The following is a 13765-nucleotide window of genomic DNA, read 5'->3' as shown; positions in this document are numbered from 1 at the left end:
TCGCGAACACGTTAATAAAAAAATGTTTATTTTTTTTTCTGAAAGGTAAATCTTTCATTTTATGAGCTACAAAGATCTTCAACCGCCAGAACTGAAGACTCTGCCGGAGTTCATGAGGGCCCCGAGCCCGCAGATACGGTTCCACTCTGCGTTTCCGCCCCTCACAACCACTAAGAGAGTGCGCTCGGTGATGGAGAGAGCGGGTTTTGACGTGTATCGTCCAGACCGTCCCCGATCCTCAGGCAACCGCTCGACGCCCAATCTGAACACCCACAGGAACTTCACGGCGCCCGGCACGCTCGCCACACAGCGCCACCACGACTCAGATCCGCAGATCCAGCACAAGATGATGATGAAGGATGGGGACAGGAGTACAACCTCGCTGCCCCTTGACGCCAGGCCTGACCATCTCAAACAAAGAACCACGTCCGCCGGGGCGTCGTTCCCAGACACACACAGAGACCCTCTGGCCAACTTCCAGCTGGGAGACGCATCCGTGCACACCAGCAGAACAGGCTCTTTGGGGCAGACCTCCAAGCTGCCTTCTGCCGCAGATCGTGCCAGCGCACACAGCGACAGTTCCTCCAGACGGGCCAGGGGCCTATCTGGCATGTCGCAGGCATCAGAGAAATCCGGCAACTCTCTCAATTTCGGACGAAAGCCCATGGTTCCGCAAATCGTCACGTCTCCTGCAAGCTCGCCGATCCATAGCACGCCACCTCAGCCGCCAACAGACGTACTGGCGACCCCTCCTCTGAGGCCGTCGTCGTTGCAGCCTAGCGATACGCCGCTGTCGAAGTCCACCATGAACACGACGGAGGAGGAGTTCGAGGACGCCAATTCGTCGATCGACGCGTTCGACGCCAAGTTCGAGGCTGAGAATGACGACTCGGTGGAGCAGCTGCTTTCTATGCGCAAGGAACTGTCGCCAACGCAAAAGGTCGATCTTCAGATCCCACAGCTGGCCCCAAGACCAACAGACAGCATGGCATCGTCCATATACAATGCCCAAGACATCCAGAGGCTGAATGATATGCAGAGCCCGGAGTTCAAGGTGTACAACACACAGGAGGAGGACCGGAAGAACGACATGTCGACGATCCAGGAGGACACAGAGTACGATGATGGCGTGTCACAGGTGACCAACAAGCTGTCCAGACTGGACACCAGTAGCCAGAACTCGGTCAAGTCTCCAGAAAGGGCTCCCTCTGTAGTCAAATTCAGCCCGGGCGAAGGACCGTGCAGGAAATGCGGGCTGGCAATAGCAACGGGCCAGAAGTCGATCTGGTCCAAGGACCAGCAGTTGTCTGGCCAGTGGCACAGGAAATGTTTCTCTTGCATCACGTGCTCGAAGCCGTTCTCGAAAGGCGAGTCCTGCTACGTGCACGAGGATTTCCCGTACTGCGAGCTGCACTTCCACGAGAAAAACGGCTCGTTGTGCACGTTTTGCGGACAGGGAATCGAAGGCGAGTGTCTGTCGAATGAGCATGGCGAGTTGTTCCATGTGCACTGTCTCAGTTGCTCCGAGTGTGGAGTGACGATCAGGACCGATTACTTTGTGTTCCAGGACAATATTCTGTGCGAGAACGACGGAGCAAAACTACTAGCGGAGTCCGGCGGCTTGGACGAACGCACAGCAAGAAGACACACCCGGTTGCTGTACTTATAAACTTGGTAATACGAATGCATTATAGAGCTGGCATCATCTTGTAGGAAGTTTCAGCAGCACATCAAGCCCACTACCGAGCCGGTTTTCGATCTCTAGACTGCCCTTGTTGAACCTCGCGAGCAGCGAGCACAGCGGAATGCCCATGCCGAACCCGTTCACCTCGTCTTTGTTCTGTTCGGTGGCCGTGGTGAAATGGAACTGCCATATTTTGTGGGCGATGGCGGGCGGCATGCCGCCGCCGGAGTCTGTGATTTTTATCGTGGTGGTGTCTGCATCGCTCAGGATGTTGAGTCTGATAGGAGTGTTGGTTCGCAGCGCGGGAATGGTGGAGTTCTTGAGCAGCTCGAATAGCACATGCTGGATATGCGGAGCAACACACCGGATCCTGGCGTCATCGGAGCAAGAGTCCAGCAGGATTAGCGGAACAGGGTAGTCGTTCAGAATTAGAACGTCCTGGGTGTATTTGATTGCGTTTTTAACAAGTTGGCGCGCACCGACCGTCTGGACCAGGGAGTCGTTATGCAGATAATTGCTAATCTCAAAGGTGGTTTGGATCCGTTCCGAGTGATATTTCTCCAGGAAAGAGTGCGTTTCCGGCGTGTAGTGTTTTGCCAGCCACGCAAGGTCGGATTTCGTCGGCTTGGTTGCTATCTGGGCCAGCTCTTCCGAGCGCGCATAGAGCTCGTCCTTCAGATAGCTCACAAACCTGAACTCTACCATCTGGGACGCGCTCTCTAGCCGCTTGTAGCTCTGTTCATACTGCTTGCCGAGATCGTGGTAGTATCCCTTGATGCTGTCTCTGGTGATTGGATTATGCAAACACAGCGACACAGCCTGGCTTTTGTAGAGCTGGAGCAGCCTGCTGACCAGAGCGGCTCTTCTCGACTGGCTTTGTGCCTTTGCTGGGGCTATCCCCCACGTATTGAAGAACGCCGGCTTCAGACCCACGAGAAATGTCATTCCCGGAAATTAAACCATCTTTTTGGTACTTATACTAAACCCTATCCTTTTAGCCGTTTTCCGGGACAGGGGAATTTTGGGCGAGCTCCAGCAGCGACGCGTCGATCGACGCGGCCGCTAGAGCGGGTAGTCGAGCGTGTTCTTGACGTCGTCCGGGCCGATCGAGCCGTCTGCCGAGCGCACGTCCAACACCGGCTGCGTGGAGTTTGGCGGCGACGCGCCGGTGCCGCTGAAAACGCCCGTCTTGGGGGTTCCGCACGACGACGTCGACAGCCAGCTGCTTGAACGGTGGACGGCGACGCCCTTGCACTTTATTGCATACGGCGACGTCGGCAGCGACCGCTGGGTCTCTGACGCGGTTTTGGGGATGCTCAGCAGCGGGATGCTTGGATGGCGGCGGATCTGGCGTTTTAGCGGCGTGGACGTGGCAGTTGGTCTGCGCGAGGCGAAGACAGTGTTGGAGCGCATTCTCTGTTCTCCGAGGCTGCCGACGGCCAGGGACTCGGATCGGCGGCGCTGGTGGGCGCGGCGCTTGCGCGGTTTGCTCTGTTCTGCGCTCTGGGAAGGGTTTTCGAGGTTGTTGATGAGCGAGACGGGCAGGTACGTGAGCTGTCTGCTAGGGGTGGAGATAAGTTTGGAGCGCAGCGTGGAGATGGCCTTGTCGAGCGCAAACTCGAGCGAGCAGTGGTTCCGGATGATGGAAATCTTGGGCCATGTGGCGCGGGCGCCTCGCACGAGAGCGTCTAGCAGAAACTCCGGGGTCGGGTTGACCAGCAGCTTGTTCATCTCGTTGAAGCGGATCTCGGGCAGGATGGTGATGTCGCCCGAGTACGGCTGCGACAGGATCTGGCGCATTTTCGTGGAGAAATTGGTGGCGATGCCGAGCTCTGCGGCGAGCTCGAAGTAGTGAATGGCCTCTGCGGTGAGCAGCTCGCACGTGTTGTTGAGGATCTGCTTCAGTTTTGCGCTGTACTCGTTTTCGATCTCGCCGCCGACGCACTGCACAGACATCTTGAGGAACGGCACGACGTGCGGGTTGACCTGGCACGCGATCACGTGGTTGACGTTGAACATCTCGGACAGCCTTCTGATGGGCAGGTCTGAGTGGACCGAGCCGTCGAGGAATTTGACCATGGTGTCGGACCATTCGTGGATTTCTCCAGTTTTCACGCTTTTCTCGTAGATCTCCGACGACGGGAAGATCCCGGGCAGCGAGCAGCTGGCGCAGACGGCAGACCAGATGAGCACGTTGGGCGCGGTGAGGTAGTTGAGCAGCGTGGGCTGCTCGTGCACGGACACGGGCGACACGGTGATGTTGAGGATGCGGCCTGTCCTGTTGTAGGCGCCGCGGAAAGTGAGATCGCCGAGGATCTCTCTCATGGTGGCGCGCAGATGCGAGTTGTCGAACCAGGTGCCGTACTTGAGCAGCCGGGCCAGACACGTGAGAAACGTCTCCGGGTTGTCGTCCTTGCCAAACACCTCGAACTTGCTGGACGTGATCGACTCCAGCAGGCTCAAAATCTCGGGGGTGGTCTTGGAGCAGATGATGGAGCTCAGGATCGAGCCCGAGCTAGAGCCAGACACGATCTTGGGCAGCAGGTCGAGCTCCAGCAGCGTCGAGAACACGCCCATGCCCAGCATCCCGAAACAGCTGCCGCCGCTCATCGTGATCGCCACGCGGCCGTAGTTCTTGCGCGTCTGCATCAGCATCGCCAGCACGTACGTGTCGTCCAGCGGACAGTCCTGCCGGGAGAGGGCCGCCAGACACTGCTGGCACTCCCAGATGTACTCCTCGATCAGCTTCTTCGTGCCCACAAACGAGTGGCGGTACAGGTTGATGTTGTCCATGTTGGCCATGTTCCTAGTCCACGTTGTGCGGATCAGGTAGAGCATTCTGGAGTAGTCGTTGTTGAGACGCGCCTCGCGCAGCTCCAGCAGCCGCATCTTGACCAGCTGCCAGTCGTACAGATCGCTCTCCTCCTGTTTTTTCCAGACGTCCTTTTCCATCAGGGCGTCGAGCTTGACGCTGGTCTCGTGCCACTCTGCGTAGCTCGTGGCGGCGCGCTGCTGCGCGGTCAGCCGGTTGATCTGCGCGGTGGCCTCGTCGGGCGGACCAATGCAGTGTTTGATGAGGGGAACGTCCCGGAGCACCCTGGCAACTTTACTTAGAAGCGCCCCCCACAGCGACACAGACTCCCTGTTCTGCTCCTCCAGGTCGGCGACGCGCTTCGTGATCAGCCGCTCCGTGATTCGCTCAAACGGATTGGCCGTCTGGTCGAAGGCCATCTCCTTCACGTCCATTATCTAAAATTAATTTGATTTATTTTGGTAGCACCGCCAGCTAATTATTTATTCATTCTATGAAGGACCCGATACTTTTCATGGACAAGTGAACCCGCCGTCGCACACCACTGAAGAGCCGGTCGTGAACGTAGACGCGTCGGAAGCCAAATAGAGGTACGCACCGGCTAGCTCCTTCGCAACACCCTGTCTGCCCATAGGACTCAACTGGTACCATGCATTGATGATCTTCTTCTCGCAGAAGTCGGAGAGTCCCGTGTCCATGTAGCCTGGACACACGCAGTTGACTCTCGCGTTGAAGGTGGCGAACTCGACACCGAGCGACTTGGTCATGTGGATGCAGCCGGCCTTCGCAGCGTTGTACGGCATCTGGTAGTTGGGCACGTTGACGATCATGCCGGACATCGAGGCGGTGATGATGAGCGAGCCCGATTTCTGCTTCTTGAACACCTTGCCGACGTTCTTGGCGCAGTAGTACACTCCGTTCAGGTCGACGTCGATCACGCGGTGCCAGCTCTTGTCGTCGTCGTTTATGTCCTCGAGGATCGAGCCGGTCTCCCAGACGACGCCGGCGTTGGCGACAAACACGTCGATTCTGCCGAATTCCTCCACCACGGCGTTCGTGGCCTCAGCGACGTTTTTGGACGACGCAACGTTCACTCTGTAGGCCTTTGTTTTCGTTCCGTACTTGAGTGCGAGCTTCTCGCACGTCTCGGTCGCGTCGCAGTAGTCCCAGATGCACAGAACGTCGCAGCCGGCCTCGCAGTAGGCCTGGGCGGCCGCAAAGCCAATTCCGATCTCTCTAGCGGCACCGGTCACCACGCAGACCTTGCCCTTGAGCGAGAAAAGCTCCATGATGCTCTTGTCCATGATATGGGCCGGAGGCGGTTTAGGGAGCGGCGTAGGGTCGTTGGCGTGAATCAGAGAGGTGACGATCTCGTCTTGGGTCATGTTGCAAAGCGTGGAAGCATGCCGGACAGCGGATCGTGGGTATTTATACAAATCTCGGTGCTCCCCCCAAAGGAATTCCGAGCACAAAAGCAATGTGAGCACTGCCAGGGGTTATCTACGTTTTTTTTTTTCTTTTCGGCAACGGTCAGGAAAAGTACAAAATGGAATTCCGAAACAGTAGTGTCTATCAGGCCGTCTTTGCCAAGAGCTGGTCGATCTTGGCCTCTAAGGCAGCCAGCCTCTCGTCCTTGGAGACAGCGGCAGCCTGGAGCTGCTCTACGGTAGACTCCAGCTGGGCCACAAGAGTGTGTAGTTTGTCCATGGACGACTTGAGGCCTCCAGCTGCTCGAACGGTGGAAGAGGTAACTGAGGTAGACGAGGCGGTTTCAGGAATTGTTTTCGGAGCTGCAGTTTCCTTGTCGGACACAACCTCACTGGGTTTTCCAGCGGCTTCGTCGGTTGCTTCCTTGACCGTTTCTTTAGGCTCCTCAATTGCTTCCTCGGGCTTTTCCTCGGTAGCTTCCTTGGACTTTTCCTCAGGCTCCCTGGCTTTCTCCTCCTTTTCTCTCGCCTCCCTCTCCGAGACCTCCTGCCACTCCTCGTCGTCCGCGTCGACCTCCTGCGTGTCGTCGTCGGACATCTCTTTCACCTTGTTGAGCAGCGTCGTCACCTCCTCCTTGTTCTGGAGCTCGGGCTCCGTCGCCGACAATGGCCGCACAGGCTCCACTTTCTGCTTCTCCTCCTCCTTGTCGTCCTTCTGCTCCACTGTCTCTGGCTTCTGCTCCTCCACCTTGTGCGTTTCCCCCACGCAGGTTGCAGGCTCCTCCGTTCCCTCGTACAGGTCCCTCATGGACACCAGAACAGGCCCGCTCGTCTTGCCCGCAAAGAACTCCTCCGCCGTCAGCGCAGGAACGCCCGCTGGCGCATCCGGGTAGATGTCGTCCTGGAACATCTCCGAGCGTCTTGGAACAATGAACGAGATCGGCTCGACGATGTTGTCGTTGTGCAGCTTGTACGCGCGCACAATCTCGTTCTCTCTCATGTTGACAAACCGCTTGGGCCCAATGGCATAGCCCCGCTGCGGCGACGTGGACGGGAACTCAGAAATCAGATACAGCTCGTCCTTGTCGAACTCGTAGTATCTCACGTTGCCGTCGCCCTTGCCGGCCACAAACAGGATGTTTGTGGAGTCGTCGAAAAACGGCATCAGCACGCCCGAAGACGCGTCCACGGAGTAGAACCCGCCCACAGGCCCGTCCTCGACCTTATCGGCCTGCCAAACACCCAGCTGTCTCTCGGAGAACCTGTCGAAGCCGGTGGTGACGAATCTGTCGTGCTTGCCCAGCCAGCACACGCGCGGGGCCTTGGCACCCGTGTGGCCCGGGCCCTCGGACAGCACCTTGCCCGTGTGCACGTCCCAGACGCGGATCTTCTTGTCGCGCGACGCAGTGACGATCTTGGACCCGTCGTAGTTGAAGCAGAAGCTGGTCACGAGATCCTTGTGCTGCAGCGTGCGTTCGCACTGTTTGGTGTCCAGGTTCCACAGCTTGACGCTGTAGTCGAACGAGGACGACGCCAGAACGTTCTCTGCGACCGGATGGTAGACAACATGGCCGACCTTGCGGGAATGGCCTGTCAAAGAGGCCACCGGCGCGACGTCCTGGATGTTGTCCGGGTCAACGTGGGTGAAAGTGTAGTTTGGCGGGACCTCCCACAGCAGGATCTTGCCGTCCTCGCCCGCAGAGGCCAGCCTGTTCTCGTGGAACGGGTCGAAGTCAGTGTCGAGCACAAGGCCGCCCGTGTGGCCCCGGAACATAGGCACTTTGTCCGGGGCCTTGCCGACCTCGTCGACGGGGATCACCAGAAACGCGCCGATGCCGTTGGCGTTGACACTGAGGTACTTGCCGTTGCACTTGACGATGTTGCTGTCGAACGCGGAGATCGTGACCTTGAGGTTCTCGTAGCACATCTCCTTCTTGAACGGCTGGCCGTAGACGTGTCTGTACTTGGACGCTCTCACAAAGCGGCCACTAAGGGTTAGCACTGGCGGCGTGACAACTCACCTCATAATGAATATCTTTATAAAATATCGTCGCGTCGCGAGAAAATTAAATCAAATAAAAAAAATCCTTTTTGCATGTCGCACTTCATAGACCTCATCGAGAGCTCGCACAGCAGGCCCAGCGACGAGGCCGTCCAGCAGCACGTTTTCAACGAGTGCTACCAGTATTTTGCGTCGCTGGACACCGAGCACTACTTCTGCGACCCCACGACGGCGCGCATCGCGTGCTACTTGCTCGTCATCTGCATAGCGTTCGAGGACTCGGACATCCTGCGCACGCTCAAGACGGCGGCGCGCGAGTCGCTCGACCGCTGCCCGAAATGCATCCTCGGCTTCCACGAGGCGCGTGCCGCTGCGCGAAACGACCTCCTGCTCAAGCGCAAACTGCCCTACGACAAGATCGCCATAGTGAGCCAGCGGGTGTTCGACTGGGAGGCCCAATCGCTGGTCGACAAGCTCGGCGCGCTGAAATTCGACCGCGACGAGGACCTGCTGCACAGCCCCGACGTGCACAACACCCTGACCGAGTGTCTGGTGTGTCCGCAGCTTCTGCGCGCCAACGACCAGCTGCGCACGCTGTGCTCGCACATGCTGGCCGTGGTGACGCAGAGACAGCCGATCCGGCCGAAAATCGACCTCTTTGCCGGACTGCTGTACTTTCTGTTCGAGGGCTCTGACGCAGAGCGCGCGTGGGCGCTCTCGTGCTTGCCCGCGCAGCTGCGGCCCGCCAGCTTCACGGCGTCGTTCATGGAGGAGTACGAGCTTCATTTCTTCAACATCCAGAACCCTGCGCTCTTCAGCGCAGACGCGTGCGCGCGGTTCTGGGCCAACCTCGTGCCTTTGCTGCAGCTCGGGACGGGCGAGTGCGTGCTGCGGCTGAACTGGCCCGCTGCTGCCAGCAACTTTGAGAAAACAGCTCCGTTCAAGGTGGTGTCCCTCGTGCGCATCTTTGTCAACGAAATCATGTCGTACCTGGATGAGCCGCTGCCGCTGCTGCTGCGAGCGTTTTCTGTGCTGCTCACGAAGCTGGGAGCCGAATTCTGGGAGCACGTCCAGCCACACAGCTACCTCAACTTTTTTGACGTCTCGTTTAACAGCCCGCATTACAGCAAGCACCTGGACAAGCTGCGGCTCGCGAACGCCGCGCCGGGCGAGCGCGCGCCGTGCTTGGAAGACCTTGTCAACTGGATTTACCCGCTGTACAGGTCGGTCACGCCGTCGCAGAAGACGCAGACAGCGTGCATCGTGTACAGATATTTCCTGGATAAGCTGGGGCGGCCGCACTGCGGCGCGCTGCTCGTTTGCGTGGGGGCAGATTTAATTACCGACGAGATCCGGCTGCAGAACCCGCTGTTCGACGCCAAGCTCACGGTCGAGCTCTACAGCAAGTCGGACGCACGCGCGCTGATCGACCGCAAGGCCATCACGCTGTTCGACGCCATGGCCGACCCACAGGTCAAGATCAAGGCGCTGGGCGTGGTGGCGGCGTCACTCGTGTACGACGTGGCGTCGCTGGCGCAGGCCAGCCATTTCTTGGCCAAGTACGATGCCAGCACGGTCTCGGCGGTGAACATGGACCTGTGGATCTTGCTGTCGCGCAAACTGGCCGCTGACGATAGAGCGTTCGCGCAACAGGTGCTGTGCAGCCTGAGCGAGGCCAGCTACGTGTTCTCGCTCGACATCACGCTGCTCAAGATCACGTTCCGCGACGCACGTGACTTCTCCGACGAGAAGCTGCGGGAGCTGGTGGCGGCGTGCAGCAAGCAGAACAAGAGCGTGGCGATGTTTGCGAGCAGCGTCGAGGCGATCTTCAGCCGCATGGCCGATTTCTTCAGCGGACACACCCTGCAGCAGATCCTGGCCGACCTCGCCGCGTCGACCGGCCTGTGGAAGTGTCTGTGCTCGTGCGAGGAAAAACTGTACGAGAGCGCTGTCGGGCTGCTGTACGAGGCGTTCGACGTCGACGGCCGGCTGGAGGCGGTGCGCGAGATGCTGCGTTTGGACACCGCCGTCACCGTCGAGGCCGCGAAGGACGCATTTGTGAGTCTGACGCGGCTGGAGCAGTTCAACGCCAGCAGGCGCGGTGTGCGCGTGCTCATGGACCTCGCGCAGTGTTTGCTGGACCCGATCGACGGCGTGCTGATCGACGCGGCGCGGCTCAGCAACGCCACGCGCGCCATTCTCGCGCAGTTCTGGGCCCAATGCTGGCGGTTCCTAACCATGATTTACGTCAAGACGTTCGACTGGTCTAAGGAGTACGAAAAGGTCAAGGCTCACGTGCAAAACCCGCAGCACAACGAGAAAATCACCAGGACGCTGATGGACTTCACGCGCGACGTGCTGGAGGTGTCGCAGATGCTGCTCGGCGGGTACAAGCTGCTGGTGGAGTCGATGCAGTTTGTGGGAGTCTCGGCCGAGCAGAGCCGCGAGATCCAACAGAGCCTGATCCAGCCGGTGCTGCAGGCGTTCGAGCGCACGGTGTACTGGCTGCGGCTGAGCGACAGCGCGCTGCTGTTTCTGTGCGTGCGGCTGACGCTGGACACGCTGGACCTGGTGGCGGAGCTGGGGCTGGAGTTCACGCACACGTCGCTGGCGATTCTGGCGAAGCTGTGTGTCAAGGCGCGCAAGTTCAAGAGTAAGCTGTCGGAGGAGCAGCGCGGCGAGATTCTCGTGCGCGTGCGGCGGTTTAACAATGCGCTGGTCGAGGAGGTGCTTGCCGAGGAGGAGACGCGCAGCGAGCCTCGCGAGTCCCGCGAACGAAGTGAGCGGACAACGCCGGAAGAACAGCCGCCTAGTGTTTCCAGCACCACCGCGCGCGCACCAAAACAGTCCACGCTCACCAACTTCCTCACCAAACCAGCCCCAGAAGAACCGGCTGCCCCGAAACGCCTGTCGATGCTGGAGCAGGCACGGCTGCAGCTGGCCGAGAAGCGGCGCCAGGAGCCCGTGCGGCAGGAGCCGGCGCCGCCACGCCCGGCCGGCTTCAACAGGCGCTCCAAAGCGTCCGACGCCGAGTCGTCCACGTCCGAGTCCGAGTCCGAGGACGAAAACTGCCTTTTCACAAGAGAGCAGGTGGTTGCCAAGATGAAGAAAACAAAAGCGGCGCTGCAGTCACTGCAGCCGCGCGCCAAGAGCCTGGCGGTGCGGCCGAGCGGCGGTGCGGCTCGCGGCGTCGACCTGAAGAAGAAAGCCGAGGAGCTGATGCGGTTGCGGCTCAACGTCGACATGAACCCGCTGTACAAGGAGATCCTCACGTGGTCGTACTTCCGCGAAGGCGATTACCCCGACGACGACCAGAGCAGGTACACGAGCGTTAAGAACCGGTTCGCCAGCGCGGACGAGTACCAGCAGACGTTCCGGCCGCTGTTGCTGCTGGAGTGCTGGCAGTCGATCCAGCGGGCCAAGGAGACGGCGCAGGAGACGCCGTTCCGGGTCACTGTGGGCTCGCGCGCGGCCACCGACACTTTTTATGACGTTTTTGCGTCGACGCGGCGCGAGGTGGTGACCGAGCAGCGTTGTGTTGGCGATAGCGACCTGGTGGTGCTGATGTACGTGGAGAATCTGGACAGTGACGCGAAGCTGACAAAGAGGCACCTGGCCGGGTGTCGCCACGCGTGTCTGGGCCGGGTGAAAGACATCAAGAACAACGGCAACGGGTTTTCGGACCTGACGGTCCGCGTGGCCACGAAAACAAACATGAACCCGTACTTGAGTCCGGGCGTGGAACTGGTGTGCATGAAGGTTGTGCAGATGACGACGATTGAGCGCGAGTTCTCGTCGTTGCAAGGGCTGAAGTATTATGATCTCGCTCGGGAGATAGTGACGGCGACGCCGAGCGCGCCGGGCAAGATCGATCCTGTGGTGGTGGGCCGGATGAAGCAGACGTACGCGGTGAACGACTCGCAGGCGCGGGCCATCGCGGGCAGCGTGCACAAGGACGGGTTTTCGCTGATCCAGGGTCCACCGGGCACGGGTAAGACCAAGACGATTTTGGGGATCATTGGGTTTGCGCTCACGTCGGGCAACCCGAACGCCATCGCGGTGCCGGGCGAGCAGAAGGTCTCTTCGAAGCGGCGGATCCTGATCTGTGCTCCGTCGAACGCAGCCGTGGATGAGCTCGTGCTGCGGCTGATGGGCGGCATCAAGAGCGCGCGCGGCGACGACTACCGGCCCAAGGTTGTGCGGCTGGGCCGCTCGGACGCGGTGAACGCGCAGGTGAAGGAGACGACGCTGGAGGAGCTTGTGGACGCACAGCTGAGCGCCGTAGACACCGCCTCGGACGACACCAAGATCCGCGAGGAGCACCGCAAGTGCGTGCATGAGCGCGACGAGCTGCGGCAGAAACTGGCAGCGGGCAACGTGTCGGCCGAAGAGGTGGCGCGGCTCGAGCTGCGGCTGCAGGAGGTGGTGCAGAAGCGGAAAGAGCTTGGCCGCAGGCTCGACGAGCTGCGCGAGCAGAACTCCGTCAAGCACAGAAACAGAGAGATCGAGCGTCGCAACGCGCAGTTCCGCATCCTCAGCTCCGCCGAGGTCGTGTGCTCCACGCTCTCGGGCTCGGCGCACGATGTGCTCGCAGGAATGTCGTTTACCTTCGACACTGTCGTCATCGACGAGGCGGCGCAGTGCATCGAGCTCAGCGCCATAATCCCGCTGCGGTACGGCGCCAAGCGCTGCATCATGGTCGGCGACCCCAACCAGCTGCCTCCGACAGTGCTGTCGCAGAAAGCAGCCAGCTTCAACTACGAGCAGAGTCTTTTTGTGCGTATGCAGAACAATCACGACAATGCAGTGTACCTGCTGAACGTGCAGTACCGTATGCACCCGGAAATTTCCAAGTTCCCGTCCAAAGAGTTCTACGACTCCAAGCTGCTGGATGGCTCAGGAATGGCGGAAAAAACTGCCCGGCCGTGGCACGCGATCCAGGAGTACGGGCCGTACCGGTTCTTCAACATCGAGGGCAGCCACCAGCAGAACGAGCAGACAAAGTCGCTGTACAACTACGCCGAGGCCAGGATCGCGCTCGAGATCGTGTCGGACCTGTTTGCGCTGTTCCCGGACGAGCAGTGGCCGGGCAAGATCGGCATCATCTCGCCGTACAAGGAGCAGATCAGATGTATCCGCGAGGTGTTTGTGCAGAAGTTCGGGTTCCCGATCACCAAGGAAATTGACTTCAACACCGTGGACGGGTTCCAGGGCCAGGAAAAGGACATTGTGCTATTTTCGTGCGTGCGTGCCGGGGAGCAGAACTCGGGCGTTGGATTTCTTGGCGACGTGCGCCGCATGAACGTCGCCTTGACCAGAGCGCGCTCCTCGCTGTGGGTTCTTGGAAGCAGAGAAACACTCGTGTCCAATAAGACGTGGCGCGACCTCATCGACGACCTGTACGAGCGCGGTCTCGTGACCAGGGCGTACCCGGGCTTCACAAGGAAAAAGGGCGGTGTGGCCGACAGCTACGAGCCGAAACGCAAGAAGCAGAAGCCCGACACGCGCGCCGAGCCAAAGAAGCAAAAGCTGGGCGTCATGGGCTACTCGTCTTTGAGTAATGCAAAGAAGGACGGGGCGCAGCTCAAAAAGGTGCCAACGCCAGGCCCGCCAAAACAGGCACCGCCGCCGCCGGCCAGTCTGCCCAAGATCCCTGCCCCCGTGCGGCAGAGCGCCGCGCCCGTGGGCGCATCCGGGGAACAGCTGATCAAGATCAGCAAGCCGAAACCCAAGTTTCCCCGGCCCAAACGTAATTAGCTGCATATAGTATCGCAGACGCGTAATAATACATACACGTACATGACAAGTGGCGCAGATTTCGATGTACGGATGTACCACAT

The 13765-nt window shown here is 59.5% G+C and overlaps 6 protein-coding genes across 6 annotated transcripts; 2 read left to right on the top strand and 4 right to left on the bottom strand.

Annotated features, from left to right (window-relative positions):
* Positions 1–61: 61 nt before the first annotated feature.
* KL911_001654 (uncharacterized protein) lies at positions 62–1669 on the top strand (the record flags this gene model as incomplete). The annotated part of the gene is made up of 1 exon (XM_043196636.1): positions 62–1669. The coding sequence occupies one exon, from the start codon at positions 62–64 to the stop codon at positions 1667–1669; it is 1608 nt and encodes a 535-aa protein (XP_043055415.1).
* Positions 1670–1702: 33 nt separating this feature from the next.
* KL911_001653 (uncharacterized protein) lies at positions 1703–2629 on the bottom strand (the record flags this gene model as incomplete). The annotated part of the gene is made up of 1 exon (XM_043196635.1): positions 1703–2629. The coding sequence occupies one exon, from the start codon at positions 2627–2629 to the stop codon at positions 1703–1705; it is 927 nt and encodes a 308-aa protein (XP_043055414.1).
* A 117-nt stretch (positions 2630–2746) lies between these two features.
* KL911_001652 (uncharacterized protein) lies at positions 2747–4930 on the bottom strand (the record flags this gene model as incomplete). Its single annotated transcript, XM_043196634.1, has 1 exon — positions 2747–4930. One exon carries the CDS (start codon positions 4928–4930, stop codon positions 2747–2749), a length of 2184 nt encoding a protein of 727 aa, XP_043055413.1.
* Positions 4931–5008: 78 nt separating this feature from the next.
* Positions 5009–5881, bottom strand: KL911_001651 (uncharacterized protein; the record flags this gene model as incomplete). Its single annotated transcript, XM_043196633.1, has 1 exon — positions 5009–5881. One exon carries the CDS (start codon positions 5879–5881, stop codon positions 5009–5011), a length of 873 nt encoding a protein of 290 aa, XP_043055412.1.
* A 187-nt stretch (positions 5882–6068) lies between these two features.
* KL911_001650 (uncharacterized protein) lies at positions 6069–7850 on the bottom strand (the record flags this gene model as incomplete). Its single annotated transcript, XM_043196632.1, has 1 exon — positions 6069–7850. The coding sequence occupies one exon, from the start codon at positions 7848–7850 to the stop codon at positions 6069–6071; it is 1782 nt and encodes a 593-aa protein (XP_043055411.1).
* A 168-nt stretch (positions 7851–8018) lies between these two features.
* Positions 8019–13682, top strand: KL911_001649 (uncharacterized protein; the record flags this gene model as incomplete). Its single annotated transcript, XM_043196630.1, has 1 exon — positions 8019–13682. One exon carries the CDS (start codon positions 8019–8021, stop codon positions 13680–13682), a length of 5664 nt encoding a protein of 1887 aa, XP_043055410.1.
* Between the last annotated feature and the right edge of the window lie 83 nt (positions 13683–13765).

The sequence above is a fragment of the Ogataea haglerorum genome (genome assembly GCF_019207285.1).
Source record: "Ogataea haglerorum isolate 81-453-3 chromosome Unknown 81-453-3_NODE_4_length_651989_cov_98.092404, whole genome shotgun sequence".
Classification (NCBI taxonomy): Eukaryota; Fungi; Ascomycota; class Pichiomycetes; order Pichiales; family Pichiaceae; genus Ogataea; species Ogataea haglerorum.
Note: the sequence above shows the minus strand (reverse complement) of the source record. Positions and strands in the feature narration are given on the sequence as shown.